The sequence below is a fragment of the Cetorhinus maximus genome, chromosome 7, assembly GCF_964194155.1.
Source record: "Cetorhinus maximus chromosome 7, sCetMax3.hap1.1, whole genome shotgun sequence".
Taxonomy (NCBI): Eukaryota; Metazoa; Chordata; class Chondrichthyes; order Lamniformes; family Cetorhinidae; genus Cetorhinus; species Cetorhinus maximus.
Window position 1 is genome coordinate 72,433,354 of NC_135885.1, and position 19,742 is coordinate 72,453,095.

General features: G+C 39.0%; 1 protein-coding gene across 1 annotated transcript in view; it reads left to right on the top strand.

The window, feature by feature from the left end:
- Window positions 1-6,737, top strand: part of ddias (DNA damage-induced apoptosis suppressor) — a 38,317-nt gene extending 31,580 nt beyond the window's left edge. Inside the window, exon 5 of the mRNA XM_078545695.1 lies at window positions 815-6,737. Coding sequence (XP_078401821.1) covers window positions 815-3,433 — 2,619 coding nt within the window. The 3' untranslated portion in view covers window positions 3,434-6,737. The remainder of the gene's footprint in view (window positions 1-814) is intronic.
- The last annotated feature ends 13,005 nt before the right edge of the window (window positions 6,738-19,742 follow it).

Below are 19,742 nucleotides of genomic sequence, written 5' to 3' on the forward strand. Positions count from 1 at the left end.
TCACAGTGGGCCTCCACGGCATCCAAAAGGCCTTCCAGTGACGCGTCATTAAATCTCAGGCCTGCATTCTTTTTGCTTTTCATGGACATCTTTCCTGCAGTACTCGTGGCCTGGAAGCACTGTGATGTGTGCACGCAGCTAGACTCTAAATATGGCGCCCGGCATGATGAAGCGGCGAGGTGATGGTGGGCAGGCGAACGAGAGCCCACCCATCATCGAAACGGCATGTTACCCAGGAACACTTAAATAATGTGGCATGATTGGGACGATACAGCTTGAAAACCCGCCATCGTGGCCAGCGGGTTTACCCGCCCGCTACCACACTTAGTGTAAATCTGGGATGATTCCGCCCATAGAGTGAATTTCAGCACTCAATTTACATAAATGCTGAACAATTGAGATAAACATACTGAACTGTTGGTTGAAATGAAGATAGCTTGCCCTGTTTTAGTGAGGTTAATCACCTATACATTAGATGAAATTTGCAGGTCCAATTTTTTTACAGCCAATCAATTTTACCTTGAGGGTTTTTGAAAGGAATATGAATATAAGTGGCTGTAATGGTAATTTACACAGGTTTTGTTGTTCTGGAATATATTTTTGTAGTCACCAAAGGTATTTGAAGTACTTCAAGGTTTAGGGAGGGAACTTGGTCAGTATAAATGTCAATTTTGCAGTGTTCTATAAATTTCAACTGCAATTTAATATCTTTATATTTATCTGATATTTAAGATTGCAGATTTATATAATCAGATGTTATATTTGTAGTCAAATCTTATACTTGCACCATTTGAGATTATGTTTTTATTCACAGGTATCTGAATTTCTACCTGACATGCTGTCATCTTCTCCGAGTCCCTTACAAACTACCATCAACAAGAGTAGACATAAAAAGCACCTGGTAGCCTGCCAGATTGCAGTGCCAAACACTGCTGTGTATGGATGTACTGTTATCAATTATTACAAGAAGCTGTTGGATTCAGGCAGTATCCAAGATATGTCCTCCATTTCACTGCTATCTGGTAGTCCTTTCATTGCTGTTGACCAATCCAGTACCATGATCAAGAGCTTGACAAACTTGTTGTCTGGTAACACTCAATCTTTCACACAGTTAAATTATGCTAACCGCTTGTCAAACCCTTGGCTACAGGATTTTGCGCTTGCTTTATCCTCTGTTGATTGTATTACTATTGAAGAGTTTTCAACAGCAGAAACTAGCAGGGTTGGTTCAAAATGGAGCATCAGCCCCCCTTACCATGTAGAGGAGGCAAACCAGAATAGGAACTGTGATAAAAGTACCTCGTCAGCTTTTCCTACTTCAGCTTCTCATAATGGCAGTGATATCAATAACTGTAGTACAAATGTAATGGTGAATCTCCCATCTAGTTTGGAAGTACTAAGGTTACCTAATAATGACTCTACACATCAATATTATAGAATCAGCTTTGATGAGTTACAGGAAAGTTGCCTTAAGTCAAGTTTCTATATGCAGAGCTGTTACGTGCATAAGCCTGGGGACTTATTGATTAATGGCAAAGGCAGTGATGAGTTCCAATCTGTTGATAAATCTTACAGCCTACTAGACAATAGCATGGATTACAATGACTCTAAATTATGGGATGACTTGCTGTTTTCAGAAAGCCTAGGTGAATTTATAGCAAAAGTGGAAGCAAATCAACAAAGATGTGATGAGAAAGTTGCATTGTTCACTTGTGTGGCTGCTGTTGATGGTTCCATACATTCCTGCAATTTGGAAAAGCTAGAAACTGATAACCTTCTGAATGGAACTCAAGAGCAGAATTCCAGAACCAGAGAAGTGTGTACAGATTCTACTAACTGCAATTTAACTGGGACCAAAGAAAATGATTGTGCTGCTTCTAACAATCCAAAGAGTCTTTTAAATAAGATAGTGGATGCTTTCAAAAGTGATAATGTAATAGGAAAGGAGGTACCTCTAGCAACAGCGTTACCATTGTCATCAGTTGATGGTTCTATTTCCAGTGATATGCACACTCCCAATCAGGAGGCAATTATACAGATTTGTGATACCTTTGTGAACCCTGTGAGTGCAGATAATTGCAGCAACAAACATGCTCAGACATGTGAACCAAAGCTGCACAACCTTGAGGAGGAGCAAATGGGTGAATATTCAAGTTATCTGTCTGAACATAAAGCTACTGAAGTTAACACACTCACAGATCCCTTGTACACTACAAATGAGACTTATTTACTGAATAATATTGATTTTCAAACTGCATTTCCTTCTGCGAAACAACTTGTAAAAATGAAGAAAAAAATTGACAATGAGTTTCAAGATCAAACATGCATTAACGGATGCAATGTCGATAAATGTGACATTAAACCTGCAAGTAGATCTCAATTGTCATCGGCTTTGAACCTCTACAAAAACATCTCATTCCAAAATATGTGTATCAGTCCCACTGAGCAAGAGTATGATGTTTCTGGAGATCTCTTCAATGATACAGGAGGTAATAAAGAGGAATCATCAATATGTCTCAAAACAAACCAGTGCATTTTATCTAAACCAAAGTCTACTTCTAAAGCATTCAATAAGACTAACTGTAAGCTCAGTGAGCAACAGTGCAATATTTCCCTGTGTTGTTTAAATGAAGCTGCTGATGCTGTGAAAAAACAAAACAATAATCATTCTCCAGAGAATGATTCACTGAGCTTGTCTGAGCATGACTTTTCAGACTCACAGGACTTTGTTCCATTTTCTCAGTCTACACCTGTTTCAAGATTTCAAAGTTTAAAAATTTTCAGGGGGAGAGAAACTAAAGCTCTTAAAATGTCACCCTATGTTAGGCCAAGTCCAAGACCAGCTGCTTTTAAACAAAGGCAAAATGGTCAAGTTAAGCAACAATTGCTTCAAATCCAAAATGTGTTACAACAGCAATCTGGGAGCAATCAAACCTCTGTTTCATTAAATTCCTCTTCGTTAAGCAACAGTCCAATTAGCAAATCTTATGAGAGTGACTCTGATGAATGGATTCCACCTTCAACAACCAAAACTCGAATAATGTCATCTCATTTATCTTGTGCCTTTAATATAAACAAATCACGAGGTGTTAAACTATTTACACATGTGTCATATGCCAATGCTGCTATGGAAACTGCTGATTCCAAGGCTACAACAGAGGGCAACAAAGAGAATGACAGTAGCAACCAATGCAGGGGCAACCTATACATGAAAAGGCCACCTGCAGGAAAGCATACCAAACCATCATTACAGCAAAAAGTATTCAACTCAACAAAGGTTCTTCTGAACAAAACAGAAAAACTCAGGCCCCTTGTTTCTAGTGAAATTCAGATTAGGAAAGGTTTAAAAGTGAATGACTGCACCCCAGCTGCTTTTCATTCATTTCATGTAAAGAGTGAGGCACCAAGTTGTTACTCACCAGAACTATTTTAAGCAAGAACAGAGATTTTTGAAGATGAGTGCCAATTGCTTGGGGAAAAAAAAGTTTCTGGCCAGTGCAAAACTAAAAGAAAACTATGATGTTTTTCTTTTCAGTAAGGGAGAAAATGAGTTATTGCTTAAGGCACTTTGTACTACTTGTAATTCCGAGGTAGGAGGTGAATTTCTCCCTATTGTCTGCAGCAGAAGAGCAGTGAAAACCCTGAAGAAACTTTTACAGCAACAAAGCGGGACTCTGTAGAAATTCACCCCATGGTGTCCCTTTTGATCAGCCTGTTAATTCCTTATATTAAATGAATATCTGAACTATCCAAGCATGCAGCAAGTACTGTCTTAAAGGAATTTTTGATGAACCCTTAGAAAAGATGCTTCGTTCTTCTTTCTGGTGTTTTCTTGATTTCCTTCCAAACTGTTTGAAGTTTATTGGTTGTTGGCAAAAACGTTTTTTTTAGATCTGGATAGCTGGGGATTGGGCCTGTGATTGGCAAATTACATTTAAAAACCAAATTGCATCTATATTGTGCCTTTAATTTTGTAATATATCCAAAACCACTCCACAGGAGCAGTATCAACAAGACAGTAAGGCAGATGACCAAAAGCTTTGTCAGAGGTGGGTTTTAAGGAGCGTCTTAAAGTAGGGAGGCTCAGGGGAGGAATGCCAGAGCTTAGAGACAAGGCAGCTATAGATTTGGCTGCTAATGGTGGCAAGTTTAAAATCAGGAATGCACAAAAAGTCAACTGGAGCAGCACAAATATTTTGGAGGGTTGATTGACTGGGGAGGTTACAGGGATAGGGAGGGGGGAGACCATGGAAGGATTTTGAAAACAAGGATGATTTAATGGAATCATTAAAATTTAATTTAGAAAAATGCAGTGTTATGTATGTGGGCCGCTTTAAAGCAAAACATCTAAACAAAGGAAAGATCCTTTTGTTTTAGTACAGCAATCTATTACAGTTCATGAAATTATAGCTAAAGCTAATAGGATGATGGTGTTTATTAACAGGACAAGTCACTATAAAGCAAAGCATACCCTTTTGCCCCTGCATACATAATACCCTGGTTTGGTCTTAGAATGTCTTTCTTTCAGTCTCCTGATGCTGTGAGTGATATTGAAAGGGTGCAGAGGAGGACCACGAGATTAATTCCCAATTTAGAACATCTCAGTTTGCCAGATAGGCTGAAAGAGCTGGATCTTTTTAAAGTGGCAAGTAACATTTATGTCACACAATGGACACCTCCAACAAGAGAGCCTAACCACCCCACCTTGAAATTCAACGACTATTAGTATCACTACTTCCCCTACTAATTAATTCCTGATCTTAAGCAGTGTCTCCCAAAACTGTAGTCTCCTCCACCACCTAGAAGAACAAGGGCAGCAGATGCTTAAGAAATCAACACCTCCAAGTTACACCTACCCACCCACCACCCCCTGCCCAAGTCATCTACCGTCATGACTTTGATATATATCGCTGTCCTTTTCTGGCCACTCACTCATAATCCAGAAATTCCCCACCTAACAGCACTGTCGAACTACATTCACCACACAGACTGAAGAGGTTCAGGAAGGAGCCACTATTCCCTTCTCAAGCAAATAAGAATGGGTAATAAATACCAGCCGTAACCAGTAATGTCCACACCCCAACAATTTTTTTAAGTTCGATTAAATGGCATGCAGAACTCAAATTTCTGTCATTAATTCTGAAAGTTACTGATGTTTATTCTAGGATGTAGGTGAATTAGTTTTTCCTTAAAATATGTTAAAGTATTTCCCACAAGGTGGCAGCAGAAACATGTGGAGTAACATTAATAAAAGAAGTATGGTAATTCACATGTAATATTATGTCAATAAAATGTCACTAATCGCTGTTTTTGTTGTACAGCATTATAACTGGATCAGCACAACTTAGACCTTTCTGTTTTACCACACTCAAAGGTTCAATAGTTAAAACACCTTCCTTGGAAATAGTGTTCCTGAGTTCAAATTGCAGCAGTGCTAGCAGCTAATGCTTGTCTTCGTGTTTTGGATAGAAGAGAAAAAATGTGCAGGACTATGGAGAAAGGGCTGAGTTTTTGCAGAGCTCTAGAATGGACACACTAGGCTGAATGGCCATCTTATGTTCTGTAGCCATTCTACGATAAGTAACAGCTACTACTATCTGATTACAAATAAAGATAAGTAATATTAGATTGTCCTGGCCAATTTACCTCTCAATGTGGAGTTTTTATGATTGGGCAATGCCCATTTGCAAAAGTATTACACCAATAGGTTCTCCCTCCCAGAAATTACTTTTTCACACTTAACTTCCCTGCTCGTTGGTGCTTATGATTTTAAAGTACAAATAAATACTGCATTTCAAAACCAGTGGATGCAACCTGGCAAAACAAGCTCTTACACACTGGCCAAATGATACCCTTCCAACTACCAACACACAATTTTCACCTCACCCAGCATGATATGCACCACTATCTCCAAATGAATCGTGCAGACCTACACAATGAAAACTCCATCTCGCAACACAAAAGACCACTTTCAAAGAAAGGAAAAGTATAAACTGCAGGAAGTTAACAGAAGAATGAATGTCACCATGTTAATCCCAAGAACTGCACTGCTAGCTTCACCCTCAAACAGGACACTGCCCCCAGAATGTAAACAACTACTGATGATCCCCATTACTGTCCCTGCCTTGGCTCATTTACTGAAACCCTCATCCATGCCATTGTTACTTCCGGGCATCACTATTCCAATGCTCTTTCAGTCAGCCTCCCAAATTGCACTCTCCATAAACTTGAACTCATCCAAAACTGCTCCCTAAGTTACATCAAGCCCTGTTACCCGTCACACCTGTGTTTGCTTATCTACAATGGCTCCTGGTTTGGCAAAGCCTCTATTTTAAAATTCTTATTCCTGTTTTCAAATCCATTCTAAGGCATCGCGCTTCCCTACCTTTATAACTTCCTCTAATCCTAACCCTTCCAAGATATCTGCATTCCTCCAATTTTGGCCTCTTGCACTTCCCTTAAGTTCATCACTCCATGATTGCTGGACCTACCTCCAGCTGCCTAGACTTTAAGCTCTGGAATTCCCTTCCTTAACCTATCCACTTTCTACCTCTCCTCCTTTAAGACCCTCCTAAAAACCTATCCCTTTAACCATATAACCGGTCCTATATCGCCTTATGTGGGATTTGTGTCAAACTTTGTTTGAATAAGCTCTTGAAGCATCCTAGTATGTTTTACCACATTAAAGGGGCTATATAAATGAAAGCTGTTGAATTTCACTGTTAAAATTATATCATCAGATTCAGATGAGGTTTATAATACAAACAACTTTTGTTTACACATTTTGATCTCACCTGAATCTCTCAGCTCTGTAATTATACGCAATCTTACAATGCCAGACATCAATTTATTTTTGCATATGGCGAGCAAGTATTTCCAATCAATAGGAATGTTCTTGCCAGGCTGAATTGGACATGTGGGAGTATGAGGGCATCTCTTCCCTTCAGCAGTCTAATCTGGTCTCCATCAGGAACTTGTCCTGTGTGAATTTCCAATTGGCCTTTAACGTCTGCGTATAATATTACTGAGGAAGTTTCTGTTCTCCGATTTTCTACCTCCTGGAGCACTGATTTGTGCTGGGATATAGTTCACCAACAACCTTCTACTCCCTTTCCGAGCATCCATTTTCATGGGGAGCCTTGGATAGCGAACATCAGCAGGTTATTCACCAGAAACAGAATTTTTTCTTTCTTCCACACTATAGCACCTCAACTCCTTATTGAGTGCCAATCAGTTAGTTAACTAACCATGGACCAATTATCAATTGAGAAAAGTTTATTTATTTACGGTATTTGTGCAGGGCATGGTCAGATACATTTGAAGCAATGTTCTGAACTTTTAACAGTAAAAACGTGTAGGTCATTGTTTTATAAGAAATCCTGTCATTGCTAGTTGTGCTTTGTACTTAAACTGAACATACAGCACGGAATAAAGATTATCAAAAACAAAATCAGGACATGGCAATTGAAAACAACACTTGCACTGATTTAGCACCTGCAGCATAATGAGTACTAGGGAGAAGAAACATGGAGCGACCAGAACAGTTAGGTGAGATGACCCAAAAATAGTCTAAAAGGTTTGAAAGAGGCCTTTATTGGTGAGGGAAGAAATAACAAGGTGGAGAGGTTTAGGGAGGCAGTTTCACAGATAAAAGGCTAGAATGAAGAAGGCTCTGCCACAGATAATTGCATTGATGAATACAAAGAAGGCAAAGCTGGAAGGAATAAGAACAGATATTGCTAGAAATACTCCATGTCAACACCATCTGTGGAGAGGGAAACAGTGTTAATGTTTCAGATCCATGACCTTACATCAGAACTAACCCGTTATTTGCTATTCTGTTTCTGTTCAAATGATGGACTACTGGTAGCCTGTTTTGAAATTTTGGCACAAATCCAAGAAACAAAACAATGGCTGTTAATATTAGTATTCTGCGAAGCTTATTTTGTCAAATAAAGCCTCTGCTCTTAGTTAATATTTCCCAGTTCCATTCTCTGAAATAATAATCCTAATTAATGTACTAATTTTCCTTTATCCATTTCATGTTTTCTCGATTTTGTGGCTTATTCCCACTTCTGATGAAAGGTCATTGTAACATTAACTCTGTTTCTCTTTTCACAGATGCCGACTGACCTGCTAAGTATTTCCCACATTTTATGTTTTTATTTCAGATTTCCAGCATCTGCAGTTTTTTGCTTCCACAAAGCTGGAAGAACACTGACTGAAGTGGGAACGGAAAATGCTACAGTGGCAGAGTAAGATGAGAAAACTGGATTTTAAATATCAATAATTTAATAAATAACGGACAAGCTTGATGTACAACATTATATATATTAAAATAAAAACAATAATTGGAATGATCTTATGACATGGGTCAGTAATTGGTTGTAAGGGACAGAGAGCAGGGGTAATGGGTTTATTCTATGATTGTCAGGATATGACAGGCCTATGGGATCTGAGATATGGAACAAAGGCAGGTAAATGGAGTTGAGATAAAGTCAAACATGTTCCAATTGAATGGCAGAGCAAGCTCAGGGTCTGAGAAAAATGTGCTGAAGAACCTCAGTATTACACCACTATATTGGGACATGCTTTGTAGCTCAATTTCTGCTATAAACAAGTAACCTATCACTGGGTCTTTGTCGGTCACTATGTGTAATTGGTGTTACTAGAGCAGGACGATATTGAGCAATTACAAAACTTGGAAAAAAAAGTTGAGTTACAACCAAATTTTTTAATGACTTGTAGATAAAATCAATTTTTTTCTTTCATTCTTTATAATCCAAAATAGGTGATTCAAATGCCACAGGAAATGGTCTATTCTGTTTCTATTCAAGTGATGGACTACTGGCAGTCTGTTTCCAATTTTGGCACAAATCCTAGAAACAAAACAAAGTGGTTGTTAATGTTGCTATTCTCTGAAGCCTATTTTGTTGAATAAACTTGAATAAAATGTTAGTTTCTACTTCTATTTAGTTTCATTCCTTGAAGTAATAATCCTACTTAATGTACTCATTCTCGTTTTTCCATTTCCATGTTCCCTGGATGCATTGTGGAGTTTAGTCCCATTTCTAAAAAACATCCTGAAAGTCTAATGAATTTTAGTCCTCCGAGGCCAGTTTATCGCAAATGTCAGGTAATGGAGTTTTGACAAGACACGCCCCCAAGGATGAACAGAAACTAAATTAATTTAAATAGTTGTTTGGTAGTACAGAACTTGAGTATTGCTGAGAAAATACATTTTGTCAAAGCTTTTCATCTTACACTCACCAGGACCATCACAAGAATACCAATGCCAGGGATAGCAATAACTTTATACTGTATGAGAAGAGAGTGCTGGTTGGTTGGCAAGTGGACACTGATTAGTAGAGACATTGCCATGGAGATTGCATCAGTTAATAGTGACTGACAGTTAACTGCCAAGCATTGTTTGAAATTTTAAACCAGGCAGCTTGACTCTGATTGGTCAAGGCATTGCCCTGAGGAATGAACCAGCAAATGGCTATCACTTATTTTGCTTAGCTGAAACAGGTGCAATGTGTGTACACGTTCTTTCTGTCTGCAAAGAACAGGGCCCTGTGTATTAATATATGTAGCTTCCAGTACACGCAAATGTGCCACACTCGAGCCCAACTGACAATCTTAATTGGTTGACAACGTAATTTTTAGCATACTGAGGATTACTTAGCAAACATTGCCCAATCGCGGAATCACATCTAATGTTGGACACTGTTATGAGTTTTGCAAGCATAGTGATACAAAGTTAGGTGGGAAAGTAAGCTATCAAGAGTATGCAAAGAAGCTGCAAAGAGACATAGATAGATTAAGTGAGTGGGCAAGAACATAGTGAATTGAATATAGTGTGGGGAAGTATGAAGTTATCCACTTTGGAAGGAAAAATAGGAAAGCAAAACAAGCTTTTAAAATGGTGGGAAACGTTGGTATTCAGAGGGACCTGGGTGTCCCTGTACACAAATCACAAAGTCAATGCAGGTACAGCAAGTAATTAAGAAACCAAATTGTATGTTAGCTGTTATTACAAAGGGATCGGAGTATGAGTAAATAAGTTTTATTGCAATTGTATAAGGTCATAGTGAGACCACACCTGGAGTGCTATGTATGGTTTTGGTCTTACCTAAGGAAGGATTTACTTATCTTAGAAGAGTGCAACAAAGATTCACTAGACTGGTTCCTGGGATGAACAGATTGTCCTATGAGAAGATATTGAGTACACTAGGCCTATATTCCCTTGAATTTAGAATGAGAGGTGATCTCATTGAAGCATATTTTTAAGGGCTTGACAGGGTAAATGCTGGCAGGTTGTTTCCTCTAGCTCAGGAATCCAAATTAGGGGTCACAGTTTCAGAATAAGGAATGAGGTGAAGAGAAATTTCTTCAAAGGATTATGAAACTTTGGAATTCTCTACCACAGCGAGCTGTAGATGCTTAGTCATTTAGTATATTAAAAATAGAGATCAATAGATTTTTGCAGATTAAAGGAATTAAAGGATTTGGGGATATTGCAGGAGTGTGGAGTTGAGGCAGAAGATCAGCCTAGATTTTATTGAATAACAGGTCTTGAAGGGCCAAATAGGCCTATTCCTGCACCGATTTATGTTCTCATATTGTAAAACCCGGGTGATACCAGAACTGAGAGGTTATACCAAGAAATCCTAATAGAAGTTTGACGTTAGCTTTGAAACAATGCTTACTCGGGTTAAATTTACTTTATCTCAGCAGAAAAATTAGTTTAGGAAAAATTCAGAGTAGTGCCCATTGCTCAGAAAGATGTTGATCAATGTGATAAATCTCCATAGGAAAAATAAATGCTAAGTGCAGACATGGAAATTTCTAACTTGAAAAAGTTGACAGAAAAAGAGGGGCAGTAGGAAGTCAACCATCGCTGGCAGCAAGTGCATGCAGGTGCAACATTGTTTTAAAGGCAGCTGCTGGCTATGCTGTGGATGCAAGAATAGAGCAAGTGACCTTCTATTATTCCACCTCCAGTCTTTGGAATTGGCTCCATCTAACCAACTACCAAAGATGTTTTATCAATACATTAAGAGTAAGAGGATAACTAAGGAAAGAGTAGGGCTCATATAAGACCAAAAAGGTAACAGTGGATCCTAGTCACTAGTTTAGTTGAACTTACGGACCCAGGTTGCATACTTGTTTCGGGATGGCTGAGTTGGAACCATAGACAGAGTAAATCAGCAGACAGTTCTTAGGTAGAACACATTCTATTTATTTACAAAGGAGCTCAGCAGCTACTCTTGTGTGCTTTCAACTCAAACCCTGTCTCTACACTACAGACTCTAACTATAAACTCCTGACTACTGAGATAGTCCGCGCTACTTTGCTATTGGATACTAAGATCATGTGATCTTCCATTATAGCATTCTTCTTAAAGGTATTTACAAATTCAGCCTTTCTGGAGGTTTACTTGTGTATGTAGAACGTCTCAGCTCTACAACTTCAGATGCTTTGTCAGGAACGTCCTTTTCTGAAGTTGGCTGGACATCAGGTTCTTCGGTGGGCACCTGTAAATCTGTTTTCTCAACTCTTGCAGGTACAACTGACCCTTCAAACATATCTGTACCCTGTTGAGTTTTTTCAACAGGAGACATTGACTCAGTTGTGGACGCTTGTGGTACCATTTCTTGGTACTTCATTTCTCTCCTCTTGATATGATCCACATGTCTCCATATAACTCAGTCTTCCATTTTCACGTGGGAAGAAAGAGGTCCAGTCACTGCAATTATTTCACCCGATAACCACTTGCATCCTTCTCCAAAATTTTTCACATATACCATCTCTCCTATGGTAAACTTCCTGACATGACTATGCAAGTCATGTCCAGTACATATATCATCTCTCCTTCGGTAAACTTCTTGACATGACTTCCCTGACACCTTTCCACCTGCCCCCCCTCCTACATTTGGCATTATTAAACTCAATCTCGTCCTGAAATGGTGTTTCATCAACAAGTCCGCATGTGTGACACCTGTTGTTAAGTTGGTGGTCCTTTAATGGTAAAGAAAATGTGCTAGCTTAGTCAATGTGGAATCTCCAGTTAATTTTTTCATGCCAGCCTTGAACGTTTGAACCGCCCTCTCGGCCAGTCCATTTGAGGAAGGGCAGTAAGGTGAAGTTTTTACGAGTGATACCGTTGAGGCTGATAAACCGTTGAAACTCAGCACTCATAAATGCTGTGCCGTTATCTAATACGACCACTTCCGGCAGTCCGTGAATGGCGAAGTTTTCATGCAGGTTGTCAATTGTAGCAAAAGATGTTGGTGACTTCACCTTATATATGTTCATCCATTTTGTGTGCATCAATGAGCAAAAACATTGTTTCCATAAAAGGTCCCTGTCATGAAGCTTTTAATGTATATAATATTATTGGAAAATATTTTTCTTTTAAAATAGAGATTTAGTGTGAGGGTGTGTCTTAATTGGATTAAAGCCAGCTAGTCTGAGTGATTTGATGTATACTAGTTTTGAGATGCAAGAGAGGTAGAGTGTATTTGCATTTTTCAAATAGCGTATTCAAGAAGTAGGGTGAAATCTTGCACCTAGCTATCAGAGACCAAGCAATATGTTTATATTACTAATAAAATTGGTGCTATGAAAGGGGTTTTATTGTTAGAAGAGGTGGAGCTCAAAGAGATGATATAATGAGAATTTACATTTAATGAGCTGTGCTAGGTATAACTTCAGCAGTTTTGTGTGTGTGGAGCAGAGTCAATGTAAGATCAAAGCAGCTGTAAACCTCCAACTGTCTCCACAGGAACCAAAGTGAAAAGAATCTCATTTTGAATTTGTAAGGTGAAAATGTTTTGCCTTGTGTCCGGTTAAATCTATGGGTTGCTGTTGCCTTAATGGAGATTAGTTTGGGAATTTGTTAAAAGTTATGATAGTAGTAATTTGTAGCCATGTATATATATTTAACTTGTGTAAATTAATAAAATGTTTCATTTAGTTTACTATAAAACCTCTCAAGAACTGGTGGTCTGATTGCTGAATTTAGAGTTGCATCTCAAATATACCACTTAAAAATACAGGTTATGACAGTTGTTTAAAGTTTCCCTCTGGGATTTTTAAATAACTCAGCTTTACCGAAAGGCTATCTCATAACGGTCCCACATAGTCAATGTGTAATTGCGCCCATGGCCTTCCTGGCTGCTCCCGGGTGTGTATTGGAGCTGTTGGAGGCAATTTTTGCACCTGCTGACACTGCCTACAACTTCTCACTAAGCTCTCTATTTCTCCATCCATCCCAGGCCACCATAGATAGCTGCGTGCTATGATCTTCATTCAGGAAATTCTTGGATGTGGACTATGTAGTTCAATTAACAAAGGCTTTTGTCCTTTTGGAGGAACAATCACTCACGCTCCCCACAATAAGATACCCTGCTGGTTGGTTGTTTCATATCTTCTGTGAAAATACAGTTTAATTTCATTGGATTCCTGCTCTTGTGACCAACCAGAGTACTTTGGATAAGACTGGGTCTCGACTTCTCCAATCTCTGATCTGTCTGGCACATACTGGTGATGAATCTAAGAAGTTCAATAATAAAATGAGTTCTTGAGGGATTGGAACATCCTGCATTTCTTTAGGTTCTTGGGTCTTAACACCTTTTCCAAAACTGGAATGTTTTCAGCTTCCTTTTGGAATCTCTGAGACAAATCAAGGTTGATTTCCCTCAGCCAGTTTCACCCTAGTAGGCTTATTTCACCATCAAGGATAATTTTACTGATTGGCTTCCATACTGTACAGTATCCTTGCTTATGACTTTGACTTTGATGTCTTCTCCCATGTAAGTTTTCATTTTGGCATCTGTTCCTTCCAAATTTAATTTACGTTCCCATAATTCAAATATCTGAAAGTATGTTCGCCAGTTACCATAGTGGAAGCTCCTGTGTTACCATTATTCCATGTTTTCACTGCTAAGTCATTTCTTTTATTTATGACCCCACCCGTCCCCACCTGACAAGGGTAAGATTCTGCCCACAGTCTTTGTGTTCCATCCAATTTTGGTACCGGCACAATCGTCGAACTCCAGTTATTGCAACTAAACTCAATGATATCATTTTGAAGCATGAAATCAATTTCTTTTTGAACTTGTGATAACTTTGCCGGATTTAATCTGTAAGGTTGTTGCCTTATTGAAGATGAAACCAGTACAGAGACATCATGTATAGCTAAATCTTTCTTTCCCAATTTATTCCCACGAATAGGTTTGTGTTAACAGAACATTGCAAGTTTGGTATATCTATAAATGATGTGCTTATAGATCATTTGGTGTGCAGTGTAAATGAAGATATGATTCAGAAGAGATTACTGTCCAAAACAAATTTGAATTTTAAGAGGCAGTAGAGATAGCACTGGCCATGGAAAGCGCAGTAAGGGATTCGGAAGCCATGAAGGGAGTGCAAAATGCTGCCATCTTCCACGTTGGGTGGGAAGCCCCAGCCAAAAAGGGCACAAAAATGCAAAGGAAACGGGAGGCAGCCACCACTAGCAGACAAATAAAAAGAAATGACTTAGTAGCAAAAACATGGTAAAAGAGGTGGAAGCAGACACCATTGTAATAAATGGATATTTAAAAACATCAAATGTTTTTATTGTCATCGAAACAGACACCTCGTGAGACATTCCAAGGATGGAATTGGGCAGACTTTCAAAAATAAGAAAATACCCCCTGAGATCCACAACAAAGAGCCTGAAGTAACAGATTCAGATATTTATTTGTTGTATAATTTGATGGTGGGGAGAGCAGAATCGATCTATGTAACAGTGACAGTGAACAATAGACCTATTAGAATGGAGGTAAACACAGGAGCTTGCACTATGGTAATTGGTGAACATACTTTCAAATATTTGAATTATGGGGACGTCAATTAAATTTGGAAGGAACAGATGCCAAATTGAAAACTTACACGGGAGAAGACATCAAAGTCAAAGGCATAAGCAAGGTTACTGTACAGTTTGGAAGCCAATCAGTAAAACTACCCTGATGGTGAAATAAGGCAGAGAACCAAGCCTACTAAGATGAAATTGGTTGAGGGAAATCAAACTTGATTTGTCTCAGAGATTCCAAAAGGAAGCTAAAAACATTCCAGTTTTGGAAAAGGTGCAAAGACCCAACAACCTAAAGAAATGCAGGATGTTCCAGCCCCTCAAGAACTTGTTTTATTGTTGAACTTCTTAGATTCATCACCAGTATGTGCTAGACAGATCAGAGGTTGGACAAGTCGAGACCCAGTCTTATCCAAAGTACGTGAACAAGTTCTTCATGGTTGGTCACAAGAGCAGGAATCCAATGAAATTAAACCGTATTTTCACAAAAGATATGAAATAACCAGCCAGCAGGGTATCTTATTGTGGGGAGCATGAGTGATTGTTCCTCCAAAAGGACAAAAGCCATTGTTAACTGAACTACATAGTGCATATCCAGGAGTTTCCTGAGTAAAGACCATAGCACGCAGCTATCTATGGTGGCCTGGGATGGATGGAGAAATAGAAAATTTTGTGAGAAGTTGTATGCAGTGTCAGCAAGTGCAAAAGCTATCTCCAAAATCTCCGCTACACCCCTGGGAGCAGCCTGGAAGGCCATGGGTGCAATTATAAATTAACTATGTGGGACTGTTATGAGACAGCCTTTCGGTAAAGCTGAGTTATTTAAAAATCCCAGAGGGAAATTTTAAACAACTATCATAACTTGTATTTTTAAGAGGTATGTTTGAGATGCAATTCTAAATTCAGCAATCAGGCCACCAGTTCTCAAGAGGTTTTATATTATAAATGAAACATTGTATTAATTTACACAAGTTAAATATATATATACAATATATGGCTACAAATTACTACTATCATAACTTTTAACAAATTCCCAAACTAATCTCCATTAAGGCAACAGTAACCCATGGATCTAACCAGACAGAAGGCAAAGCATTTTCACCTTAAAAGTTCAAAATGAGGTTCCTTTCACTTTGGTTCCTGTGGAGACAATTGGAGTTTTCCAGTTGCTTTGATCTTACATTGCCTCTGCGCCGCACACACAAAACTGCTGAAGTTATACCTAGCACAGCTCATTAAATGTAAATTCTCATTGTATCACCAGCCTCTTTGGACTCCACCTCTTCTAACAATAAAACCCCTTTCATAGTACCAATTTTGTTAGTAATATAAACATATTGCTTGGTGACTGCTCGCTAGTTGCCAGATTTCACCCCACTTCTTGAATGCTCTACTCAAAAAATGCAAATGCATTTCTTATATCTCAAAACTGGTACACATCAAAGCACCCAGACTAGCTGCCTTTAATCCAATTAAGACACACCCACAGACTAAACCTCTATTTTAAAAGAAAAATATTTTCCAATAATATTATATAAATTATAGCTTCATGACATTTCTCTCCCTATGAAAAAATGAACTGTTATAATTCTAAAAGACGGCTTCATTTTAATAATGAACTATCTCCTATACTTATTACACTAATACATCACCAGATGCATGCATTAACATTATATATATATATATATATATATATATATAGTCCTTGGTATCAACAGCAATCACTCCAGTTCAGTGTCTAGGTTTTTTTTTAAAATGTCCCATTTTCCTTTAAGCTTCAAGCTCTTGATAACGCATCTGCGAACAGATTTTCTCTCCAGCAGTATGTATAATATGTAGATTAAATGGTTGTAGTAATAGACTCCATCTGAAAAGCCTTGCCCTTTTGTCTCGAAATTTGTCCAAAAACTTCAAAGGATTATGGCCTGTATAAACAATTGTTTCTGATGAATTGTTTGAAACATAAATTTCAAAATGCTGCAATGCTAACACCAAACTCAAAGTCTCCTTTTTGATCATTGAATATCTTCTCTATTGTACATTCAGCTTCTGTTTTTCAATTCCAGTGTCATCCAATTGTAACAGTACAGCCCCAATGCGTATATCGCTTGCATCAATGGCCAACTTGAATTGCTTGGCCTAATTGGGTACTGCCAACACAGGTGTCGTAGTTAATACAGTTTTCAAACTATCAAATGACCTCCGACACTCCAGTGTCCATTGAAACTTCTTGTTCTTTTTTAATAGTTCAGCTAGTGGAACAACCACTTGGCTATAATTTGGTACAAATTTCTGGTAAAACCCATTCATGTCCAGAAATCTCAAAACTTATTTTTCTTGTGGCACTGAGAAATCCATGATAGTCTTGACTTTCGCATCTCTCGGAAGCACATTACCATGTCCAAAGGTATGGCCTAGATATGCAACTTGCGCTTTTGCAAATTCACTTTTAGCAAAGTTCGTCACCAAATTAGCTTCTTGTAGTCGAGTAAATAATTCTTCCAGATGCTGTAAATGTTCCTCCCATGTCTGACTGAAAATATTCGATCATCAATATAAATGGCACAATTGCTTAGACCTGCAATTACTTTGTTTGTCAGTCTTTGAAATGTCGCAGGTGCATTCTTCATGCCAAATGGCATGACTTTAAACTGATATAGTCCACTTGGCATTACAAAAGCTGATATCTCCTTTGCTCTCTCCAACAGCTGTACCTGCCAATGTCCTTTTAGCAAGTCAAACTTTGCGATAAATTTCGATTGTCCCACTTTCTCAATGTAATCTTCCAACCGTGGTATGGGATATGAATCTGCTTTTGGCACTGTACTCACCTTTTGATAGTCCACACACAGTCTTTGTGTTCCATCCGGTTTCAGTACCAGCACAATAGGCAAACTCCAGTTACTGCAACCTGACTCAATGATATCATTTTGAAGCATGAAATCAATTTCTTTTTGTACTTGTGATAACTTTGCTGGATTTAATCTATAATGTTGTTGTCTTATTGAAGATGATACATCTATAAATACATCATGTAAAGCTAAATGTGTCTTTCCCAACTTATTTCCACAAATAGGTGTGTGTGATATAGCTTTACCAAATCACTTTGACACTTGCCTGGAAGGTAACTCAATATGTTGTTTAAATTTTTAAGCACCCCCTCATTATCTAATTTGATTAGAGGAAAACCAATTTCAGAGTCCTGCACTTCTACCTCTTTCTCATTATCCACCATCACTAATACCTCTTTTTGTTCCTCTTCCCTGCCAAAGTACTTTTTAAGCATAATTACCTGACACGCCCTCTGCTTCTTTCTTCTATCTGGAGTATTTATTAAATAATTTACTTCACTCAATTTCTTTTCAATCCTGTGCGGCCAACTGCAAAACTTTCTCAAAGATAAAAACAAAAAGCTAAAAGCTACTGCGGATGCTGGAAATCCAAAACAAAATAAAAACAGAATTACCTGGAAAAACTCAGCAAGTCTGGCAGCATCGGTGGAGAAGAAATCAGTCAACGTTTCGAGCCCTCATGGCCCTTCAGCAGAACTGAAGCATAGTTTCAACAAGGGAGAAATATAAATTGGTTTAAGGTGGGTGGGGGGGAAGAGACACATTGAGGGTGTGGTGTGAGCAGATAATCAAAAGATGTCAGAGACAAAAGGGTCAAAGAGGTGTTGAAGGTGGTGGTCTTTGTCTGAGAAAAGTGCTAATTAAGAATGCAAGACAGGATATTCAAAGTACAGCTCTAGTGGGGGTGGGGTGGAAAGACTAAAGGTTTTAGTTTTAGATTTAAAAATAATGGAAATAGGTGGGGAAAGAAGAATCTATATAAATTATTGAAAAAAAAGGCGGGTGGGGGGGGGAAAAGAAACGGGGTGGGGATGGGGGGAGGGGGAGTTTAAGATCTAAAGTTGTTGAATTCAATATTCAGCCCAGAAGGCTGTAAAGTGCCTAGTCGGAAGATGAGGTGCTGTTCCTCCAGTTTGCGTTGGGCTTCACTGGAACAATGCAGCAAGCCAAGGACAGACATGTGGGCAAGAGAACAGGGTGGAGTGTTAAAATGGCAAGCGACAGGGAGGTTTGGGTCTTTCTTGCGGACAGACCGCAGGTGTTCCGCAAAACGGTCGCCCAGTTTGCGTTTGGTCTCTCCAATGTAGAGGAGACCGCATTGGGAGCAACGAATGCAGTAGACTAAGTTAGGGGAAATGCAAGTGAAATGCTGCTTCACTTGAAAGGAGTGTTTGGGCCCTTGGACGGTGAGGAGAGAGGAAGTGAAGGGGCAGGTGTTGCATCTTCTGCGCAGAAGATGCAACACCTGCCCCTTCACTTCCTCTCTCCTCACCGTCCAAGGGCCCAAACACTCCTTTCAAGTGAAGCAGCATTTCACTTGCATTTCCCCTAACTTAGTCTACTGCATTCGTTGCTCCCAATGCGGTCTCCTCTACATTGGAGAGACCAAACGCAAACTGGGCGACCGTTTTGCGGAACACCTGCGGTCTGTCCGCAAGAAAGACCCAAACCTCCCTGTCGCTTGCCATTTTAACACTCCACCCTGTTCTCTTGCCCACATGTCTGTCCTTGGCTTGCTGCATTGTTCCAGTGAAGCCCAACGCAAACTGGAGGAACAGCACCTCATCTTCCGACTAGGCACTTTACAGCCTTCTGGGCTGAATATTGAATTCAACAACTTTAGATCTTAAACTCCCCCTCCCCCCATCCCCACCCCGTTTCTTTTCCCCCCCCCACCCGCCTTTTTTTTCAATAATTTATATAGATTCTTCTTTCCCCACCTATTTCCATTATTTTTAAATCTAAAACTAAAACCTTTAGTCTTTCCACCCCACCCCCACTAGAGCTGTACTTTGAATATCCTGTCT